The 18,364-nt window shown below is 45.4% G+C and overlaps 1 protein-coding gene across 2 annotated transcripts in view; it reads right to left on the minus strand.

Annotated features, from left to right (window-relative positions):
* Positions 1-17,525, minus strand: part of ecel1 (endothelin converting enzyme-like 1) — a 36,610-nt gene extending 19,085 nt beyond the window's left edge. For both annotated transcript variants that reach the window (XM_079271202.1, XM_079271201.1), the window contains exons 1-5: positions 16,395-17,525; positions 15,067-15,135; positions 14,018-14,128; positions 13,739-13,831; positions 9,445-9,569 (exon numbers count right to left, since the gene is read on the minus strand). In XM_079271202.1, coding sequence (XP_079127328.1) covers positions 9,445-9,569; positions 13,739-13,831; positions 14,018-14,128; positions 15,067-15,135; positions 16,395-17,252 — 1,256 coding nt within the window. In that variant the 5' untranslated portion in view covers positions 17,253-17,525. The remainder of the gene's footprint in view (positions 1-9,444; positions 9,570-13,738; positions 13,832-14,017; positions 14,129-15,066; positions 15,136-16,394) is intronic.
* Between the last annotated feature and the right edge of the window lie 839 nt (positions 17,526-18,364).

Here is an 18,364-nt window from a genome sequence, read left to right on the forward strand (position 1 = left end):
TTCATACAATACTGAACTATTAAAATAATGGACACATTCATGTTTAGAGAAAACAACATTTTTATTTTAAAATTGTCTAATCAACCAAAACATTCCGCGGACCCCCTGCAGTACCTCAGCGGACCCCCGTTGAAGACCTCTGGCCTAAAGGGTTTAAAACTGCGAGGTGGAAGAGAATCGGTTTCCCCTCGAGACGTAATTAAGAGTACATGTGATGTTGTAGAAGATGTGTGTGTAGAGAACTCAACAAAGGTGCATTTTTATTTCTTATGAATGAAACATTGAACAGTGGAACAAAAACATTCTTATTTTTACTTTCAAGAGTTGCATAGTTATTGTCAGACTGTGGAACAGTTCCTCGACTTTTCTTTGTAAAGTGACATCTACTGCGTCTGGCTGTTGTCTCCCTCCATCTGGCAGTGCTGCTTTGCCATCTGCCCTCTGAGCTCCTTTAAGAGTCACGAAAGTTAAGAGACAAAAACTAAAAAAAAGCAGACAGTGATGGAGAGCGAGTGGTGAGGAGTCAAGAGGGCGCTTTAAGAACAGCTCCCCTCTACTCTGTAGTGACTCACAGCCAAAAAATGGATCATTCATTTTTGCATTCAAGCTGCGTCTTCTTCCCCCTCCAGACGACGGAGCGCCGGTGAGTCCTCGTGCCCCCACTGGGTGCACACATCTACTCTGCCCTGCGGGGACAAATGCCTCCCCCCCACATCTCCCCTCTCTCCCACTGCGAGGCTCCATGCGGACCTCAAGGCATGTTGTTTTTTTCTTACATTTTTCCGTATGCATGACAGATATTAAATCAAAAGCGCTTTGGCAACAGCAACAACCCGAGGTACCGCTGGTGAATCGACGTGGGGGGGGGGGGGGGGGGGGGATGAAAGAATGAGGAGACTCAGGTGGTGCCCTTGATCATCATCACCGTCAACTAATATCAGCGTGTGTTACAGGTGTGGCTGCTTTTGCTTGATTAGCTTGTGTCACTTGTGTTTTGTTTAGCTTTCATCGTCACACTTGGACAGGCGTGAGTCTATAAATGTGTGTGTGTGTGTGCGGCTGCATGTGTGATGGAAGTTATCGCTATGACAATGGTGAAACTTCAGCATGTGTTGGGGGGGGAGAGAGGTGGGGAACATTTTTCACTTGAGGCATCTTTGAGGAAAAGAGATGACAATAATCTCTCAGAGTAAAGCTGGAATCAAACGTGCGGCGAGAGGGTTAACGGGAGGGCACGGATGTATAATATTCAGAATTCACCTGCTGATAGCTCGAGTGCAATATTAGTCGGATGTGTTCAGAATGTATAGAGGAGAAGCTCTGCTCCGGAGGGAGGAGGAGCCCTCCTCCTCCTCCTCCTCCTCCTCCTCCTCCTCCTCCTCCTCCTCCTCCTCCTCCAGGAGCAGAGCTTCTCCTCTCTGCTGGAGACCCAGGACGTATTGCTGGACCCGCTGGAGGGAAGGGAGGCACGGGAGAACCAGAACCAGGACTGAAAGGAGCAGACTGTCAGACCTGCTGCAGTAACATGAGAGGTTTTCTAAAGAGACTCTGGAGCTCAGAGACACTTCCACTTTAGTCCACCGGGGGCGACACTAAATGAAAGTTCCTTGAAGTGACTCTAATGATGACCCAACTTCTAACATCCTACTCCTTCTCCATCATTCTAACTGATCTATTTCTGCTTTGACGCTGGACCTACACCTGCTTAAACATCTCCCCTACATGGTCAGGCCGGTGTTCGCTTTGTGCCGTAATGGAGTCGCAGCGGAGCTAAATGAACGCAGAGGGCCTGACGGCGAAGCGCCGTACAGATCAAGCAGTGGGTCTTAATCACCGGAGGACTGAGTGAAGGCTCTTGAGCTGAATGGATTTTAATGGGGCTAGTTCGGAAGATGAAAAGACACTGTCCCCGTGCACTGCATCAACACATTACCACAGGTAATGACCCTGGAGGTAATGGAGGAGGGACGGACTCCTCTATTCCAAACGTCAAGGAGAAACTTCATGTTATATATCTTAAATCTACACCCACAAGCAGCACAGAGGCAGAAAACCGTATTATTTATTTATTATTTGGGAGAAGACTTTTAATGATGGCATATATTTTCAGCTCGGGCCTTGCTGCAGACTGCTCGTAGCTACACCTGAGAAAACGGAGGATGAGTGGAACTAAAAACCGTCTTTCACCGAAAGGAGACAGCTGTTCGTGCCCCGTGTGAAACCGACGTTGATTTATTCATCACGTAACTTCTGTACGGAAGTAACTCCACTTCTGTTATTTTAAACCAAACAACAATCTTTTCCCAAACAAAGTATTTCACAATCTTTCCCTGAACCTAACTAAGTATTTCACGATCTTTCCCTGAACCTAACTAAGTATTTCACGATCTTTCCCTGAACCTAACTAAGTATTTCACAATCTTTCCCTGAACCTAACTAAGTATTTCACAATCTTTCCCTGAACCTAATTAAGTATTTCACGATCTTTCCCTGAACCTAACTAAGTATTTCACAATCTTTCCCTGAACCTAACTAAGTATTTCACAATCTTTCCCTGAACCTAATTAAGTATTTCACGATCTTTCCCTGAACCTAACTAAGTATTTCACGATCTTTCCCTGAACCTAACTAAGTATTTCACGATCTTTCCCTGAACCTAACTAAGTATTTCACGATCTTTCCCTGAACCTAACTAAGTATTTCACAATCTTTCCCTGAACCTAACTAAGTATTTCACAATCTTTCCCTGAACCTAACTAAGTATTTCACGATCTTTCCCTGAACCTAACTAAGTATTTCACAATCTTTCCCTGAACCTAACTAAGTATTTCACAATCTTTCCCTGAACCTAACTAAGTATTTCACGATCTTTCCCTGAACCTAACTAAGTATTTCACAATCTTTCCCTGAACCTAACTAAGTATTTCACGATCTTTCCCTGAACCTAACTAAGTATTTCACCATTTTTTCCTAAACCTAACTAAGTATTTCCCGATCTTTTCCTAATCTTAGTATTTCCCGATCTTTTCCTAATCTAATTAAGTATTTCACCATTTTTTCCTAAACCCATATTTCCCAACCCGATAATGAACTGTATTCATGCAACGAGCGGAAATTGACACGTGCTGCTGGACTTTTGTTGGAAACGGAATAACTTTTTCACAAGACATCATACGAACCGTCTCATGAGGATACGTTGGCCGCTTGGGACTCAAACCTCGACTGCTTCAAGCTATAGTTCCATGAAATCAAACATTTGGCGAGCCGCTTCACCTGCAAATGCTCTAAATCTACCATCAGTGTGTGTTTATCGAAGCGGCGGACTCAGCAGGAGCTGAATCCTCTGGGGTTTCGCTCATGAACACACATAATGTGCCCTGAAGAACACCAGAATAAACACACTCTTCTGCTGGCCTTCAAACCACGAAGGGAAAATAACACACACTGAATCTTCACCCACACACACACACACACACACACACACACTCCGTCGAGAGTGATGGAGTCAGCAGACGGAGAGCCAGAGAGTGTGTGTGTGTGTGTGTGTGTGTGTGTGTGTGACGCTGGTGTGTCATTATGCTTTCTCCTTCATTGGAGGCCTGCTCATCTGGCTAATGGGATTGGCTGCAGTCATTGCAGAGCATGTGGGACCGCACACACACACACACACACACACACTGGAGGCAGAGAAAAGAAAAGACGGATGGAGGATGAGGAGATGGAGGTGTGACTGCTCTTGTCGGTAGACTTGTATGATGAGGAAAGCCATCAATGGGAGAACGTGAGAGGGGTGGAGGGAGAGGACAATGAGGAGGAGGAGGAGGTCAATAGATGCACCCGTAAAGATGGAGAGTGTGTGTTCCCACTGATTGAGGAAGGGACGGATGGGAAAATGGGAGTAGGATGGATGGATGGGCTCGTCAAGCTAAGAATGAAGAGGAGAGAAAAGACGTGATGTGCAGAAGGAGAATGAAGGGTGGTAAAAGGAAGGGAGGATGATGGAGATGGGTGAGTGAAAAAACGAGTGAAAGACGGACGCAACAAAGCAAAGAATAATGTGGACAAAACATGAAGCAGTAGAAATAGGAGGGACGTGAAGGAGAGAAGAATGGATGAAGGAAAGGAGATAAGGAGGTAAGAAATAGGGGTCAAAAAGAAGCCAAGCAGGATAGCAGAAGGATTGATTTTCAACCGTCCATCATCATCATGTCATCCTGAAACACTCAACTGTCTGGTTTTACTCGTCCGTCACCTTTTCAGAGCGCAAATTCTCTCCGTTCCTCCAATTTAACAATAATCCAAACTTTTCCTCTGCTGTTATTTCTGCGACGGCCTTTTTCAACTTTGTTATATCTTCAAGCGTGCTCTCGGAAAGTGTGTGAGAGTTTTGTCTGTGGTCCATTAGTGGCCTTGAGAGGAACCGAACCTCCTCTCCATCTGCTCTACTGGACAATGACACAACGGGCCAACACCTCTGCACGACCCCCGACCCCCGACCCCCACCACACGAAGCCAAACAATGGCTTCTGTGAGTGTGTGTGTGTGTGTGTGTGCAAGACTCGTTCTACTTTCTCTGTGGTTCAGACGTGCAGGAGATTTACATCAACACAGACATGGCTTGTTGCGCGTGTTCTTAGCCGCTTGGCAATCATGCGGATGGCTTAAACGTTCTTTCATCCTTCTTGTTCTGTCATGTTCTACGTGTCTTAAAAAGAGTACAAATAAGGCGACTTGACGTCCTCACTGGAACACGAGTCCTCCTTTAGCTCAGTGGTGGAGACGTGAAGTCACGTGACCGCGGTGGAGTTCCTTCATAACGTTAGCTTCCTACTTTACACTTCAAACATCATAAAAGTGGAGTTCATTAGTTGAGATTATCTTGATGAACAAAAAAGTATCACAAACGTTTGTTTGCCACAGAGATTATTTTTTGCACGAATCCAAAATGGAAAATTCTTCTTTTTGTCGAGGGAACCAGTCCGTTGCTAACTTCCTGTGACATCACAACGATGCTTCATCCCTGCAGCTCTCTGTTCATGCTCCCCAGAGGATGAAACGATGCCCTGACTTTCCCTCTTGCACCAGCAGGTCGACTGAAGCGCTTCAACATGAAAGGGATGGAAATCTCCAAATTTGTGTTCTCATGAGCTATGCTAATGAGCAGCACCCCTCAGGAAATCCAATACCTCTGTTCCTTCATTTGTATGTGTGTGACTGTGTGTGTGACTCTGTGTGTGTGTGTGTGTGTAAACCTTTGTTTAAAGCACTTCCTGGGAGACGGAACCTGGAGACGGTCTGGAGGTGGGAGGAAGATGGAGAGTGAGAAAGTGAAAGAGGGGGAGCAGGTGAAGAGGAGGATGACAGGAGGGTTAGAGAGGTGACAAAGGCGAGGATGAGGATGGATGGAAAACAATGGAAGAGGTGCAGATGGAGATAAGGGAGAGTGGCGTTGAGGGGGATTTCAGGCAGAATTGGAGGAACGAGAGAGGGAGACAGATGGAGAGAGCTGGGGAGCCGCAGCCTGAAGAGAAAGCAGTCACAAGTCTTCAAGCTGCTTCCTCCCACTGTCTTATCGGAGCCCACACCCACGAGGAACAAAGATTTCATGTTCGGAATAACAAAATATTCTCAAATTAGGAAATCCAAAGTCCAAAGAATGTATGATTCTTAAAAGGGGCTGTCTGCTAATCAAGTTTTTTTTTCTCAACCAGTGAACAGGAAGTGACCATATATGGACTGAGGAGGAGTGACGTAGAGACGCCGTATACGTCTCTGGTAGAGACATGTCAATCACGTGTAGCCCCGCCCTAAAGCATCCCCTGCTTTATGGTCTGTGTGACTCTAAATGGACCATAATGTACTAAATGAACATCATGCTGTATTGAAGAAGACTTGAAACTAGAGATTGAGACATAAACTCATGTTTACAATGTTTACTGAGGTAATAAATCAAGAGAGAAGTAGAGTCATTTTCTCATAGACTTCTATACAAACAGAGGAGTCGCCCCCTGGTGGACAGCAGAGAGAATGCTTTTATAATATATTTTAATGTTTTGATATAATTTTGACGTCACTTTTGGTTGTTGTTTTTATTTACTGTTGTTATGTTTATCATTCCAAACTGTTCTTTTTTTGTTTTGCTGGCAGAAATGGGCTTCTAACCAACATTTAATCACCAAAGAGCAAAATGAGCGACTGTAGTTCAAAAGAATATCTTGACCTCTTCTACACAATTTACAACAAATTGTCATCTTAGCACAAACCAACAATGGTGAAAGGAGACATGTTTAGCAAGATAAAGACAGCATATTTTGTAATCACTCGCTTACGTGACTGTCATGTGACTCCTGAACCACGTAGCGCGAAATACAACTGAAGAGAAACGAGGTCAGTTTAAACTTCTGGGATGCAGCCGAGCGAGTGAAAGCGTGACGACAGGGAGAGAAGAAAGGATGTCGGATCATGAAGCGAACAAAGAGGCAGAGACGGAGGATGATCGAAGTTCAGTGTAGAATCTATTCCTGCAGCCATCAGAGGGGATGGATGAACGGACAACTCCAAGAGGAGATTGGTAAACAAGGAGGCGAGAGATGGAGCATCGACGCCGGCTTCTGCTACCTGAGGAGGAGCGAACGAGCTGATGGATGCGACGGTGGTGATGGTAGCTCCACTTTTACAAAGGGGGTTATGAAGCCCTTAATTATACGACTCAACTCAATGTAGTGTGTTGGAGTGTTATGTTTAAAAAGTTCATTTTACAAGAAGAAAAGGGAGAGCAGAGAGCAGAGAGGAGATGAGGAACAGCAAACCGCTCATCACCACCACAGCGATCACAAATCAATCGCAAAACAGACAAAACAGAGATAGAAGAGATGTTTACACCGATGGGAGCGCAGCTCAAATCACAGCCTGTGCTGTGGCTGATAAAGTAAGCAGAGTCAAAATGTTTAGAAGAATTTTAAGGTGAAGAATAATCTTTATTTGTAAAACTGTGAAAGGAAAGAAATGAGCCAGAAACATCTGCGTGTTGCATGATGCCGCTATACGTCCTTTAAATGTACAAAACCAAAAGTCGTGAAAACGTAATAAAAGAATCAAAGTATATACGTCACTAAAACATCGTGAAATAGTCATAGTACAGTCATACTAGAGCTCTCAGTGCGACATCCTGGTGAGTTACGATGCTCATAGGGCAGAATAATGTCATCAAGGTACAAAAAGTCACATTAAAGTACGTCATAAAATGTCATGGTATAGTTTATCAAAACAGTCTGAGTATGTTGTGTAAAAAAAGTCACGAATTAATCATGCGATTAAAATATAACAAAAGTCATTAAAGAGTCATCGTATCGTTTGACATTAAAATGTCTTTTAAAAGACAAAAGACCTCAACTTCATTTTGGACGTTGTATTATTTGTGGAGCTGTGACGAGCTGCTCTGTCATGTGGACGAACTGTGTTTCCTGTGTTGTTCTTTGCAGAACATCGTGGGTTGTGTTTAACTTAACTGTGAAAATATTATGTTTTTTTTCCCCCCCATTCATGAAGTTACCGTTTTCCTGCACATAAGTTGGTGTTTCTGCTCCGTGTTTTATGTCGTTCAATTCACGACAAAATCAAATGTCATATCTCATTAAAACTGAATAAAGTATTGTTTGTTGTTGTTGTTGTTAATCTAAACTCGCCATTTATCAAGATAGCCGACTCCTGGCGTCAAAAGTTGTTGAAATGATTTTGGATGCAGATACCAAACAGCTGAAAATAGCATGATTGCAGAAATGAATATGAAATGTTCGCAAAGACGTTTGTGGGGCGATGTAATATTTCATGACAGTGTAAAAAAGTCAGGATTTCACATATCATGGTTCAGAATGCATTTGATATGTCATAGTATATGTATGTCGAAAAAAGTTTAAAAATAAGTCAGCATGTCACCAAAAGACATATAAAGTCACAATGTAGATTGTACATAAAAGTCATATTATAGCATGTCGAAAACGTTACATTGTAGTATGTTGAAGAAAGTTTTAAAAAGTCACAGTATAGTACGTCAAAAAAGGTAAAACGGTTATGATATAGTGTGTAGAAAAAATAAAAACAATAATCATAGTATAGCATGTAAAAAAAGTCATAAAAGAATCATAGTATAGCATGTCTAAAGAAAACTTCATCGTATAATAAATACAAATGAAGTCCTAACAAAAAAGAATCATTAAAAGTCTACACGGCTCCCTCGGCTCCCTGCGTCGATACAAAAACACTTTGATTCTTACTTTCAGGTGTTTAAACACAAATTAAAATATAGTCATAAATAATACATTCCATTTCTGCCAATTAATCCCCTAAATGCTCCACACTGTTCCTTTAATTGATGAGTTTATTACACATCCAAGTGTATGATTGGTCAACACGACACCAGCCGCTGCATTAAATCAATCACAGGCTGTAAATCTGAACAATGGTGAGACGAGGTAATAAAAGATAACCAACACTCAAGGTGCCACGATGACTGGTGCCTCATGAAATGACCAAAATGTCTGAATAGGTCGGACGGACAGATGTGTATCAAGTCTCAGACGTAAATGACAAGCAAGTAATCCAGCCGCCAGTCATCCGGCCAGTCGGCCGCTGCGAGAGCGCCGAGTGCTGCTGTGTGTGTGTGTCGAGCACAGTGACTGTCGGCGAGCTGTCAGTCGCTGTCACACACGTCCTGACGTGCAGCAGCCCCGTAAGGCCTCCCCGGGAGGCTGTCAAGAACAAGACGGGGGAAGAAAGTCTGTGTGTGTGTGTGAGTCTGTGTGTGTGTGTGTGTGTGAGTCTGTGAGTGTGTGTGTGTGTGTGTGAGTGTGTCCATCCATGTGCGTCTGGTCTGCGTCTGCAGGTGGTAGATCGGTGTGGGTGTAGATCAATAATAATCAGCTGCAGTAGAAGTGGAAGTTCACCCAACAGACTCACCACACGCAGGCACGCGCACACACACACACACACGCACACACACACACACACACACACACACACACACACACACACACACACACACACACACACACACACACACACACACACACACACACACACACACACACACACACACACACACACACACACACACACACACAGCAGCAGCACTCAAAAAACAATCCATACACCTCGTGACATTGCATCGTAGCCCAAAACTGAAGTGGCAGCCCTGAACCAAAGGAAACACACACACACACACACACACACACACACACACACACACACACACACACACACACACACACACACACACACACAACAACTCAAACAAAAGCACTTACTCACGCTCAAAAAGTACAGCATCAAAAAATGGCTGCGTCTAATTTTATTGATTTTTTTCACGTACCTCCCGCACCCCCCCCCAGCCTCCCCCTCCAGCCCCCCCCCCCCCCCAACCAGCACACCCGTCCTCTCTTTCCTTACCTCTTCGAGGTGGTCTTGATGATGTCAGAGACCTTCTGTATGTAATCGGTGGCGAGCACCACGATCTCCTCGTCTTCTGAGAAATTGTCGTGGAAGATTTTGTCCAGCAGGCGTTTCCAGTGAAGCTGTGGAGAGAAGAGGAACGTTTCCGTTTAGGTCGAGTCATAAATCATTCAGAGAAAGAGAACAAAAGAACTAAACCAAAAACACAAAACAAACCCAGACCAAGTAGATTTTCAAATATCGACCCCATTGAAGTGAACGGAGTATATTCAGTCTAATCGGTTTTAAATTATGGAGAAATAATCAATCCACAGATTGAATTCATTCATCAAAGCGCCGCCTCACTTCTCATGAATGAGACGGAAAGATATGAGGGTGAAATCTAAAATTCACAAGCTCTGTTCAAAGAACCACGTGAAACGGACTTAATTTGACTTGGTCACTTCATGAAACAGATCATGTCCAACTTTATAATACGTGCACATATTATTAATTACGTAATTTGCTTTCATACACTAAATACAAACACTTTGCTTAATAATCGCTCTGTTGTAACAGCTTCAGAATGATTCTGATGCAGGTCAGAGAAGTTCTGCTCTCCTTGATGGTGGCGGTCAGGAAGTCGGTGGTCACGTCCGTCACCGAGACCTTTTCCACGTCACTTAACCCAAGTTGAATGAATGAGATTTGGAAGAGTTATGAAACCAAATATATGTGAATTGTTCTATTTTTCTTGCCAGCCCAGTATCTTGACTCTTGAAAGTTTTGTGCTTGGTTAACGTTGTGAACCGGTCGCGGTGACGTTTAGGTAACAACACCAGTTAGTTCAGGTCAGAAAAAACAGTTTGTAGGCTTGTAACGTAACATCATGTGGCACGAAGTTTGTTTCGTATGGGACTCGAACCCCGGCCTCCTGAGTTACAGCCCAGTGGTCTAATAACGAAGCTTGACTCATCTCGTTCCAGCACCCATCTGTTGCAGCTGTTCCATCAAGTCAACGTCGATGTTTTTGACACGTAAACTTGCGTACTTCAGTGTCGTCACTTCCGTGGTTATTTGGACCCGAACGACGATCTTTTCTAAAACCTAATTAAGTGTTTGTGTTGCCTAAACCGACTGAGTTTCCGGTGAAGATGGATATTTATTTGAAAAAGACCGTATGCATGTAACCGGTCAATTCTAGACCCGTTGATATCAGACCTGCTACCAGTGGCGGCTGGTGGAACATGTTCTAGGGCCGTCCTATCAATGTCAGCAAACATCCCAGTATGATTTAATGCAAAAACAAATGTAAGTATCAAACACGCATTATTACTTGGCAGTTAAATATTTAACATGTATTCCAACAGGAAAACAATCAGTAAATAACACTTATATAATATAATATAACATGTTCATTTATTGAGATGTCCTATGGACCTTGTTATAGGAGGTAAAGATCAGGAGAAGTAAACATGAAGTGTAATTATGAATACTGATGTTAAATTAAGCTAAGATGAGTTTTCACTGTTAATTTAACATCTCTATTACATGTTGATGCCTCCATGACCAAGTTAAGCAGATGAGACTGAGGACAACTATGTAGAAGAAAAGATGTTCACTTTGTCTAATATGTAGCGTGACAGAGTTCTCATGTGTGTCCTGGTGTTCTCATGTTTCCTTACCTCCTCATCCCTCACTCCCTACCCTGGTGTTCTCATGTTTCCTTACCTCCTCATCCCTCACTCCCTACCCTGGTGTTCTCATGTTTCCTTACCTCCTCATACCTCACTCCCTACCCTGGTGTTCTCATGTTTCCTTACCTCCTCATACCTCACTCCCTACCCTGGTGTTCTCATGTTTCCTTACCTCCTCATCCCTCACTCCCTACCCTGGTGTTCTCATGTTTCCTTACCTCCTCATCCCTCACTCCCTACCCTGGTGTTCTCATGTTTCCTTACCTCCTCATCCCTCACTCCCTACCCTGGTGTTCTCATGTTTCCTTACCTCCTCATCCCTCACTCCCTACCCTGGTGTTCTCATGTTTCCTTACCTCCTCATCCCTCACTCCCTACCCTGGTGTTCTCATGTTTCCTTACCTCCTCATCCCTCACTCCCTACCCTGGTGTTCTCATGTTTCCTTACCTCCTCATCCCTCACTCCCTACCCTGGTGTTCTCATGTTTCCTTACCTCCTCATCCCTCACTCCCTACCCTGGTGTTCTCATGTTTCCTTACCTCCTCATCCCTCACTCCCTACCCTGGTGTTCTCATGTTTCCTTACCTCCTCATCCCTCACTCCCTACCCTGGTGTTCTCATGTTTCCTTACCTCCTCATCCCTCACTCCCTACCCTGGTGTTCTCATGTTTCCTTACCTCCTCATCCCTCACTCCCTACCCTGGTGTTCTCATGTTTCCTTACCTCCTCATCCCTCACTCCCTACCCTGGTGTTCTCATGTTTCCTTACCTCCTCATCCCTCACTCCCTACCCTGGTGTTCTCATGTTTCCTTACCTCCTCATCCCTCACTCCCGTAACTGTCCGTGCTGGATCCGTCCCCGTTGTTTTAAAAAGCTAAATAAATGATTAGCATGACGTCATCCAGCTAGCCAAACCTGTCTGGTGTTCAGCTAGTACAGAAGCTTCGCATGTACTGCTTCCCTTTCCCGCGAGTCTGCTGTCTGATTGTGAGGTCAGGCTGATCTGATATCAGCTCTTTGGCTGCAGAATCTCCTCAAAGTTCTCCTCTCAAACGGGTCTTGGACGAGGAGTGCTCGCCTGTAGAGACTTCTCCTGACGAGAACGCGCAGCGAGGGGGTCTGATCGTTCTGCCCCACGCTGAATCTATTTGAGGGCGCTGATTGGCTAAATTGTATGTCACTCAAACGATCAGGCCCCCCAAGCTGCGCGTTCTCAGAGTGTCGTGCACACAGAGAGAGAGAGCACGAGCAGAGAGCACGAGCAGGAAAAGCATATATTTTGCGCAGATATCATATTTTACACACATTACTGGGTACATTCCATAGTTCAAAAACACAAATATTGACAATTTGTATAATTTATGATTATTATAATTTTTTTGTGTGGCTCATGGTGGGGCCACGCCCCATGACCCTCTATTGACCAGCCGCCACTGCCTGCTACCCAAAGTGTCATGCAATGCTACATGAAACATGTAGTACACATGTACACATGGATTTCAGTGGTAATTAGGGGTCTGACATCCCAGTATTTCATCGTTTAACTTGTCCAGAAAAGTCCAGTTCAAATAAATGAAAGAACTCTTTGGTTGAGCCAAGATGGTACGAGACTCTGTGTAGGAATCTCTTCACGATCGGCACAAACTGCTTTGGATCCTTAACAGTGATCGACTCTGCTTTAAATTCCATCGTTTCACTTTCTGTATTGACTTTGCTTCTTGGGAACAATGTTTATTTGGGTTGTTAGCTGTTTGCTTGCCAGCATCCTTGTAACTCTAATTAGATTTTTTGTTGTTTTTTTTTTTTACAGTAAAAGCAAATAAATTGCAGCAAAACACTGAATTCATTCATCTGCTAGAATCTCCGTCCTCTAATCTGCTTCTCCTTTTTTCTCGTCAGCATCTCTCGTTCCCCATCTTTTTCTCTTCTTCTTTACAACCATTCAGACTTTTTTCTGTTTGTGTAGTTTCTTTGGCCGACGAGCTGAAAATCAAACTCTTTATCTTCGTCTCACAAGAAGCCCACTTTCTCTCTTTCCTCCTTCCCTCCTTTCCTCATCCTCCCCTCCCTCGAACATGAAACATCTTGAGGATTTCATGTCCGTGTTCCCGCTGCTTCAGAGGAGAGCCTCCTCCCCCTCCTCTCCTCCCCATCCTCTCCTCCCCCCTTCCTCTCCTCCCCCTCGTCCCTGGCTGGGTCTCCAGTGTCTCCCCCTCTCCTCTCCCCTCCCTCCATCATTTCCAACATCTACCATTTCCTCCTTTTCTCTTTACTTACTCCTTTCATTCCATCACTCAACCTCCCCGTCTGTCCCCGCAGGGCGGACAGCTTTTTGTGAGTCGCTTTGGCCTCTATGTGTGTGTGTGTGTGTGTGTGTGTGTGTGTGCGTGTAGCACTTCACCACTCCCTCCCTCACCCAAACACACACCAACACACACACACACACACACACCAACACATTCGCCACACGACTTAAAATGCTAAATTGGAGTTCAAGTCTTAATCCATCACGTCTGCTTCTACCCAAAATGCATTGCACACACACACACACACACATATAGATGATGGGTTTTAATGTGTGTGTGTGTGTGTGTGTGTGTGTGCAGCACTCACACCGGGAGCGAGGCGCTGTAACTGCCGGAGGGTGATGCGGTTATACAAGATGCTGATGTCCTTTCTTTGGTCATCATATTCTGACACAGTGATCTGGAGAGAGAGAGGAGATTTTACTCAACTGCTCAAACACACGCACGCACGCACACACACACACACACACACACACACACACACACACACACACACACACACACACACACACACACACACACACACACACACACACACACACACACACTCATGCATGCGCATGAACAAACACACAAATCAGCTCACATTGGCCAGACGCGTCTCCAGCTGTATGATCTCCTTGGACTTCTGCGTGGCGTTGTGAGCCCCCAGCATGCTCAGCAAGCGCTCCATCAGGGCCTTGTACGCCGCCAGGATCTGAGAGGCACAATGACATCAGCGCTAATAGACGGGAGGAGCTGCGACATCATCGGTAGTGGCCGGTGACGGGGGGTGAGGGTGGGAGGGGTGACATGTGGCGAAGTGGACGGGATAACAAAAGCACAGCGGGGCGACAGAAGAAAACAGGTGGATTGATGAGGAAGAGAGAGAGTCAGGACAGATGGAGGAGGGGAAAAAGAAGAAAAGGAGGGAGGTAGGAGGGGAGGAGGGGAGGAGGGAGAGAAGGTGGGAGAGTGTGGGTTGAGCACAGAATGTATATGAGAAGTGGACGTTGTCGTCGTGACGCCACTCATTGGTTTGTGTTTGGCAATTTGTCCGTCACCATCTTGACTTTTTGCAACTGGCGAACGGAAGTGAGCATATCTGGACTGAGGAGTGACGTAGAGACGCCGTATACGTCTCTGGTAGAGACCTGTCAATCAGCGTGTAGCCCCGCCCTAAAGCATCCCCTGCTTTATGGTCTGTGTGACTCTAAATGGAGCATAATGTACTAAATGAACATCATGCTGTATTGAAGAAGACTTGAAACTAGAGATTGAGACATAAACTCATGTTTACAATGTTTACTGAGGTAATAAATCAAGAGAGAAGTAGAGTCATTTTCTACAGACTTCTATACAACCAGAGGAGTCGCCCCCTGGTGGACACTAGAGAGAATGCAGCTTTAACACATGAAGCTTTGACTTCACTCTACAGAACCGGAGGTTGCTCTCTGGGATTGAGGGAAACAGGAAGTGGGGAAAAGAAATAAGAATTCAGGGAGAAAATAAGATGATTGGAAGTAGAGCGGGACAGGGAGGGACAACTGACATGGAAAGGAAAAGCTGCGAGGAAAGGGAGGAAAAAAGGGGAGATTGAAGGGTGATGACATCAGAGGGAGAGGATGAGATGGCGTTGAAGATGAGCATGTTTACCTTCAGACTGTCCTCATCCTGTCCCAGGTAGAGGCTTCTCTCCGGCAGCGTGAGGCCCTCCTGATCGACCTGCACACGCACAGTCAGCACATTCATTCTGGTCTGTTGTCACACGTGTGTCGCTAAGTTCTCAACAGATGCACATTCAGAGGATCGGTTAATATTTTAATAATCTGTAATACGCAATGTCTACACGTAGAGTCTTTATCTGTGTCGAACTGTCGTCTTTTACTAAATCTTAGATATTATTTAACTTAAATATTGTTGCTGTTCGGTGCAAATTCTTCAAATTTGTTGATTTAAAACAATTGAAATGAACTGAAGGAATAAGTATTATTTCATCTTATTTCCGTCTGTAAAAACTTAAACGAAACAAAAGTTGAAATATTAAGTTCAAGGCTGAACCCCAAAACCCGCCAGCGGGATAGAAAATCATGTTCGCCAGCACCCCAATCGCCAAAACGGCACCGTGTATCACAACCAGAAGCTGTGAAAACTGTCATAATCGTCAGATTTTCATATTTACGACGGTCCTTGAACACATAATGTGTGATGAACGCTTCCCTCAGAAATCTTCACCGAATCTAATCTGTGATATTTCATCAAAAACATTTTGTTCTACATGCCTCATTTAAAATTCCGCCTCAAATAAACCATTTGAAGTAGCCAGATCCTCTAAAAAACATAAAATTCTGAGTTCCTCAGTGCAACTAGGAAGCCATGATTGAGTTGCACGAGACCAACAGTTACATGATAACAAATCTGTGATCTTTGACTGAACTGCAGGCTGATGAACACACAGCAGAGAGGAGAGGAGAGGCTGGAAGTAGAGGCTGTACATATGTGAATAGTTTATTATATACAACAGCTATATAACAGCTGGAGCCTCACTTTTTTATCCAACATTGGTAACACTTGTGGCAACTTGGATAACTGTTGGACATAAAGGTACAGATTCCATTGTTTTCCAATTTTGGTCAAAGAAATTATCAAAGAAATTAAACTTGCGTTTTTATTTTATTTTATGATTTAAGGTATTGTTATTGTTTTATTCTGCAGAAAAGACATGTTTGAGTTCTCTCTGCTTCTGGTCATGATGGTGCTGCTTCCATAGAGGTGCAGGACTTTAATGTCGCAGTGAAACACAAGGCTACAACGAGAAAAACATGAAAAAACGCCCCGAAGCTGCTCAGGGTTCGGAGGGTTAAGGAGCTTATAATGCACCTAAAGGGAATGCAGTGAGTGTCATGTGACTGTGCCTTTCATGAGGATGTTCCACCTGGCTACGTCACGAGAATAACACACTCAGACACTCAAACCTTTCTCACCCTGATTGCGTTCCTGGAGGAGTTTTTGTCGTCCACATTGACCGTGAGGGAGAAGAACACGGCGGTGCTGTACACACCCTGGGTCCTGTACAGGAGCTCGTTGAAGTCCGGCCTCAGCGGGGCGCCCTCCCTCTCCCACCCGGCGGCACCGGGAGGAGCCCCGACCAGGTCCCACCCCCCGCAGCTGTCTATCACCTCCGTCATGGGGTCAGATCCCAACTTGTCGATCTCCTGGATGCTCACACAGGACCGATAGAACTCCTTCACCTTACGCTCTGCCGAGTCTGCGCCGCGCCGCCGTATCGGCTCCAGCAGGAGGCGCTGCAGCTTCTCCTCGTTGTGCTCCCCGATGGCGGTGATGATGCCGTAGCTGAGCTTGTCGTCTGGGATGCCGTGGCGCCTCAGCCAGCCGCCACACGCAAAGGAGTAGAAGTCCTGGCAGGGTTGGATGGTCGGGTCAATGTTGGCCTGAACGAAGCGCGCCGCCCGCAGCAGGGAACGCTTGCGTTGGCAGTCCTGCCGGCACTGCGGGTCCTGCTGGGCGTCCAGGGAAATGTACTTGAGCGCCAGCATGCTGCCCAAGATGACGCACATGCCTGCCGCGAAGACCAGCGCAGAGAGGAGGCAGATCTCCCTGCGGCTCCACCGAGGAAGCCCGCCGCCGCTGCCGGTGCTGCCGAGGTCTCGGTTTTTGCCGTTTGACATCGTCCCTCCCCGGCTCCGTCCCGCGTGGCGGTCCAGGCTGCCCCCCAGGTGAAGGGTCATGCCGTTGCTGAGGATGTCGCTGTTGTAGCGGCTGCCATATTTCACTTCCTGGAACTCATCGTAGTGGGCAGTTAGTGAGTACGTCTTCTCCATGGCAATGGGCTGGCACCAGGTGAGGACTACTGGAGACAGACAAAGGGATGAAAGGTGTTTTTATGTTGAGTGTGCAGCCATGATTCATCCTACGCAGGTGAAAAAGAGGACTTCCACCAAAGGGCAAAACACTGAAGTGATGTCAGAAATCCCGTTGGCCCTCTTTCAGCAAAGTCTCCTTTATTCTTTTCAAATCAAAAGCCAGCAAAGCGAAGGGCTCCCATTGTGCAGGAGGAATCTCACGGGTCCTGCTCTCTCTCTCTGCTGCCTCTCCATTTGTTCTCCTCTCTCCAACCAGTTACAGGTGACCTGTCGATGAAAATAGAAATGAGAAAGGAAGAGGGCTGTAAGTCGACAGAGATGGTAAAACCGAATCCATGATTACAAACAGCAGAGTCTGACAAAGTAGCATATTCTTGTGCCCCCCCCCCCCCCCCCCCCACACACACTTTGTCTTGTTGTGCCCGGATCAATGGAGAGAGCAGAGCAGGGAGTTGAGCATCAGCTGGGCACGGAGAGGTGGCAATCACCATCATTTAGCTTGTGGCAGTCCAAAGTGATGTACAATTTTTTTTTAAATTTTCTTACAGGACGGGGGGGGGGGGGGTGGAATTAATGTCCTCTCTCTCACCAAAACAGCACAGCAGGCATCAGCTGATCTTCTGCTGTGGTTTTTAATGCAATAACAAGCTAAAACAGAGGACAGCATATCACTCATGCATCCCAAAGTGCTTTCATTTAGACCAACAATCCACTGGATGTATGCCATGTATATGCATTGATGTGATGCAGCAAAAACAACTGAACAAATGCAGACTCGGACAATTTTTCGTTTAGCATTTTCTTTTGCTTCTGCTAATGCACTCTACATAAAGCCTGGAGGCAATATCACGAGCCTTTAGACAGAGAGATTATTTGGACGCTGCCCCAGTGTTTATAAGCCCTTTTGTGTGTGTGTGTGTGTGTGTGTGTTTTCAGATGCAGTGAACTCGCTGAAAGCTGTGAAGGCGATCTGTGAAAATTGATCCCTGTTATCTCCTCTGAGAATAGCCAACTTCAGCACTGATGTCTTTAACAAGCGTCCCCTCGCCTTATGGGAGTGCTGCATGCAG

This window comes from Melanostigma gelatinosum (genome assembly GCF_949748355.1).
Source record: "Melanostigma gelatinosum genome assembly, chromosome: 7".
Lineage (NCBI taxonomy): Eukaryota > Metazoa > Chordata > Actinopteri > Perciformes > Zoarcidae > Melanostigma > Melanostigma gelatinosum.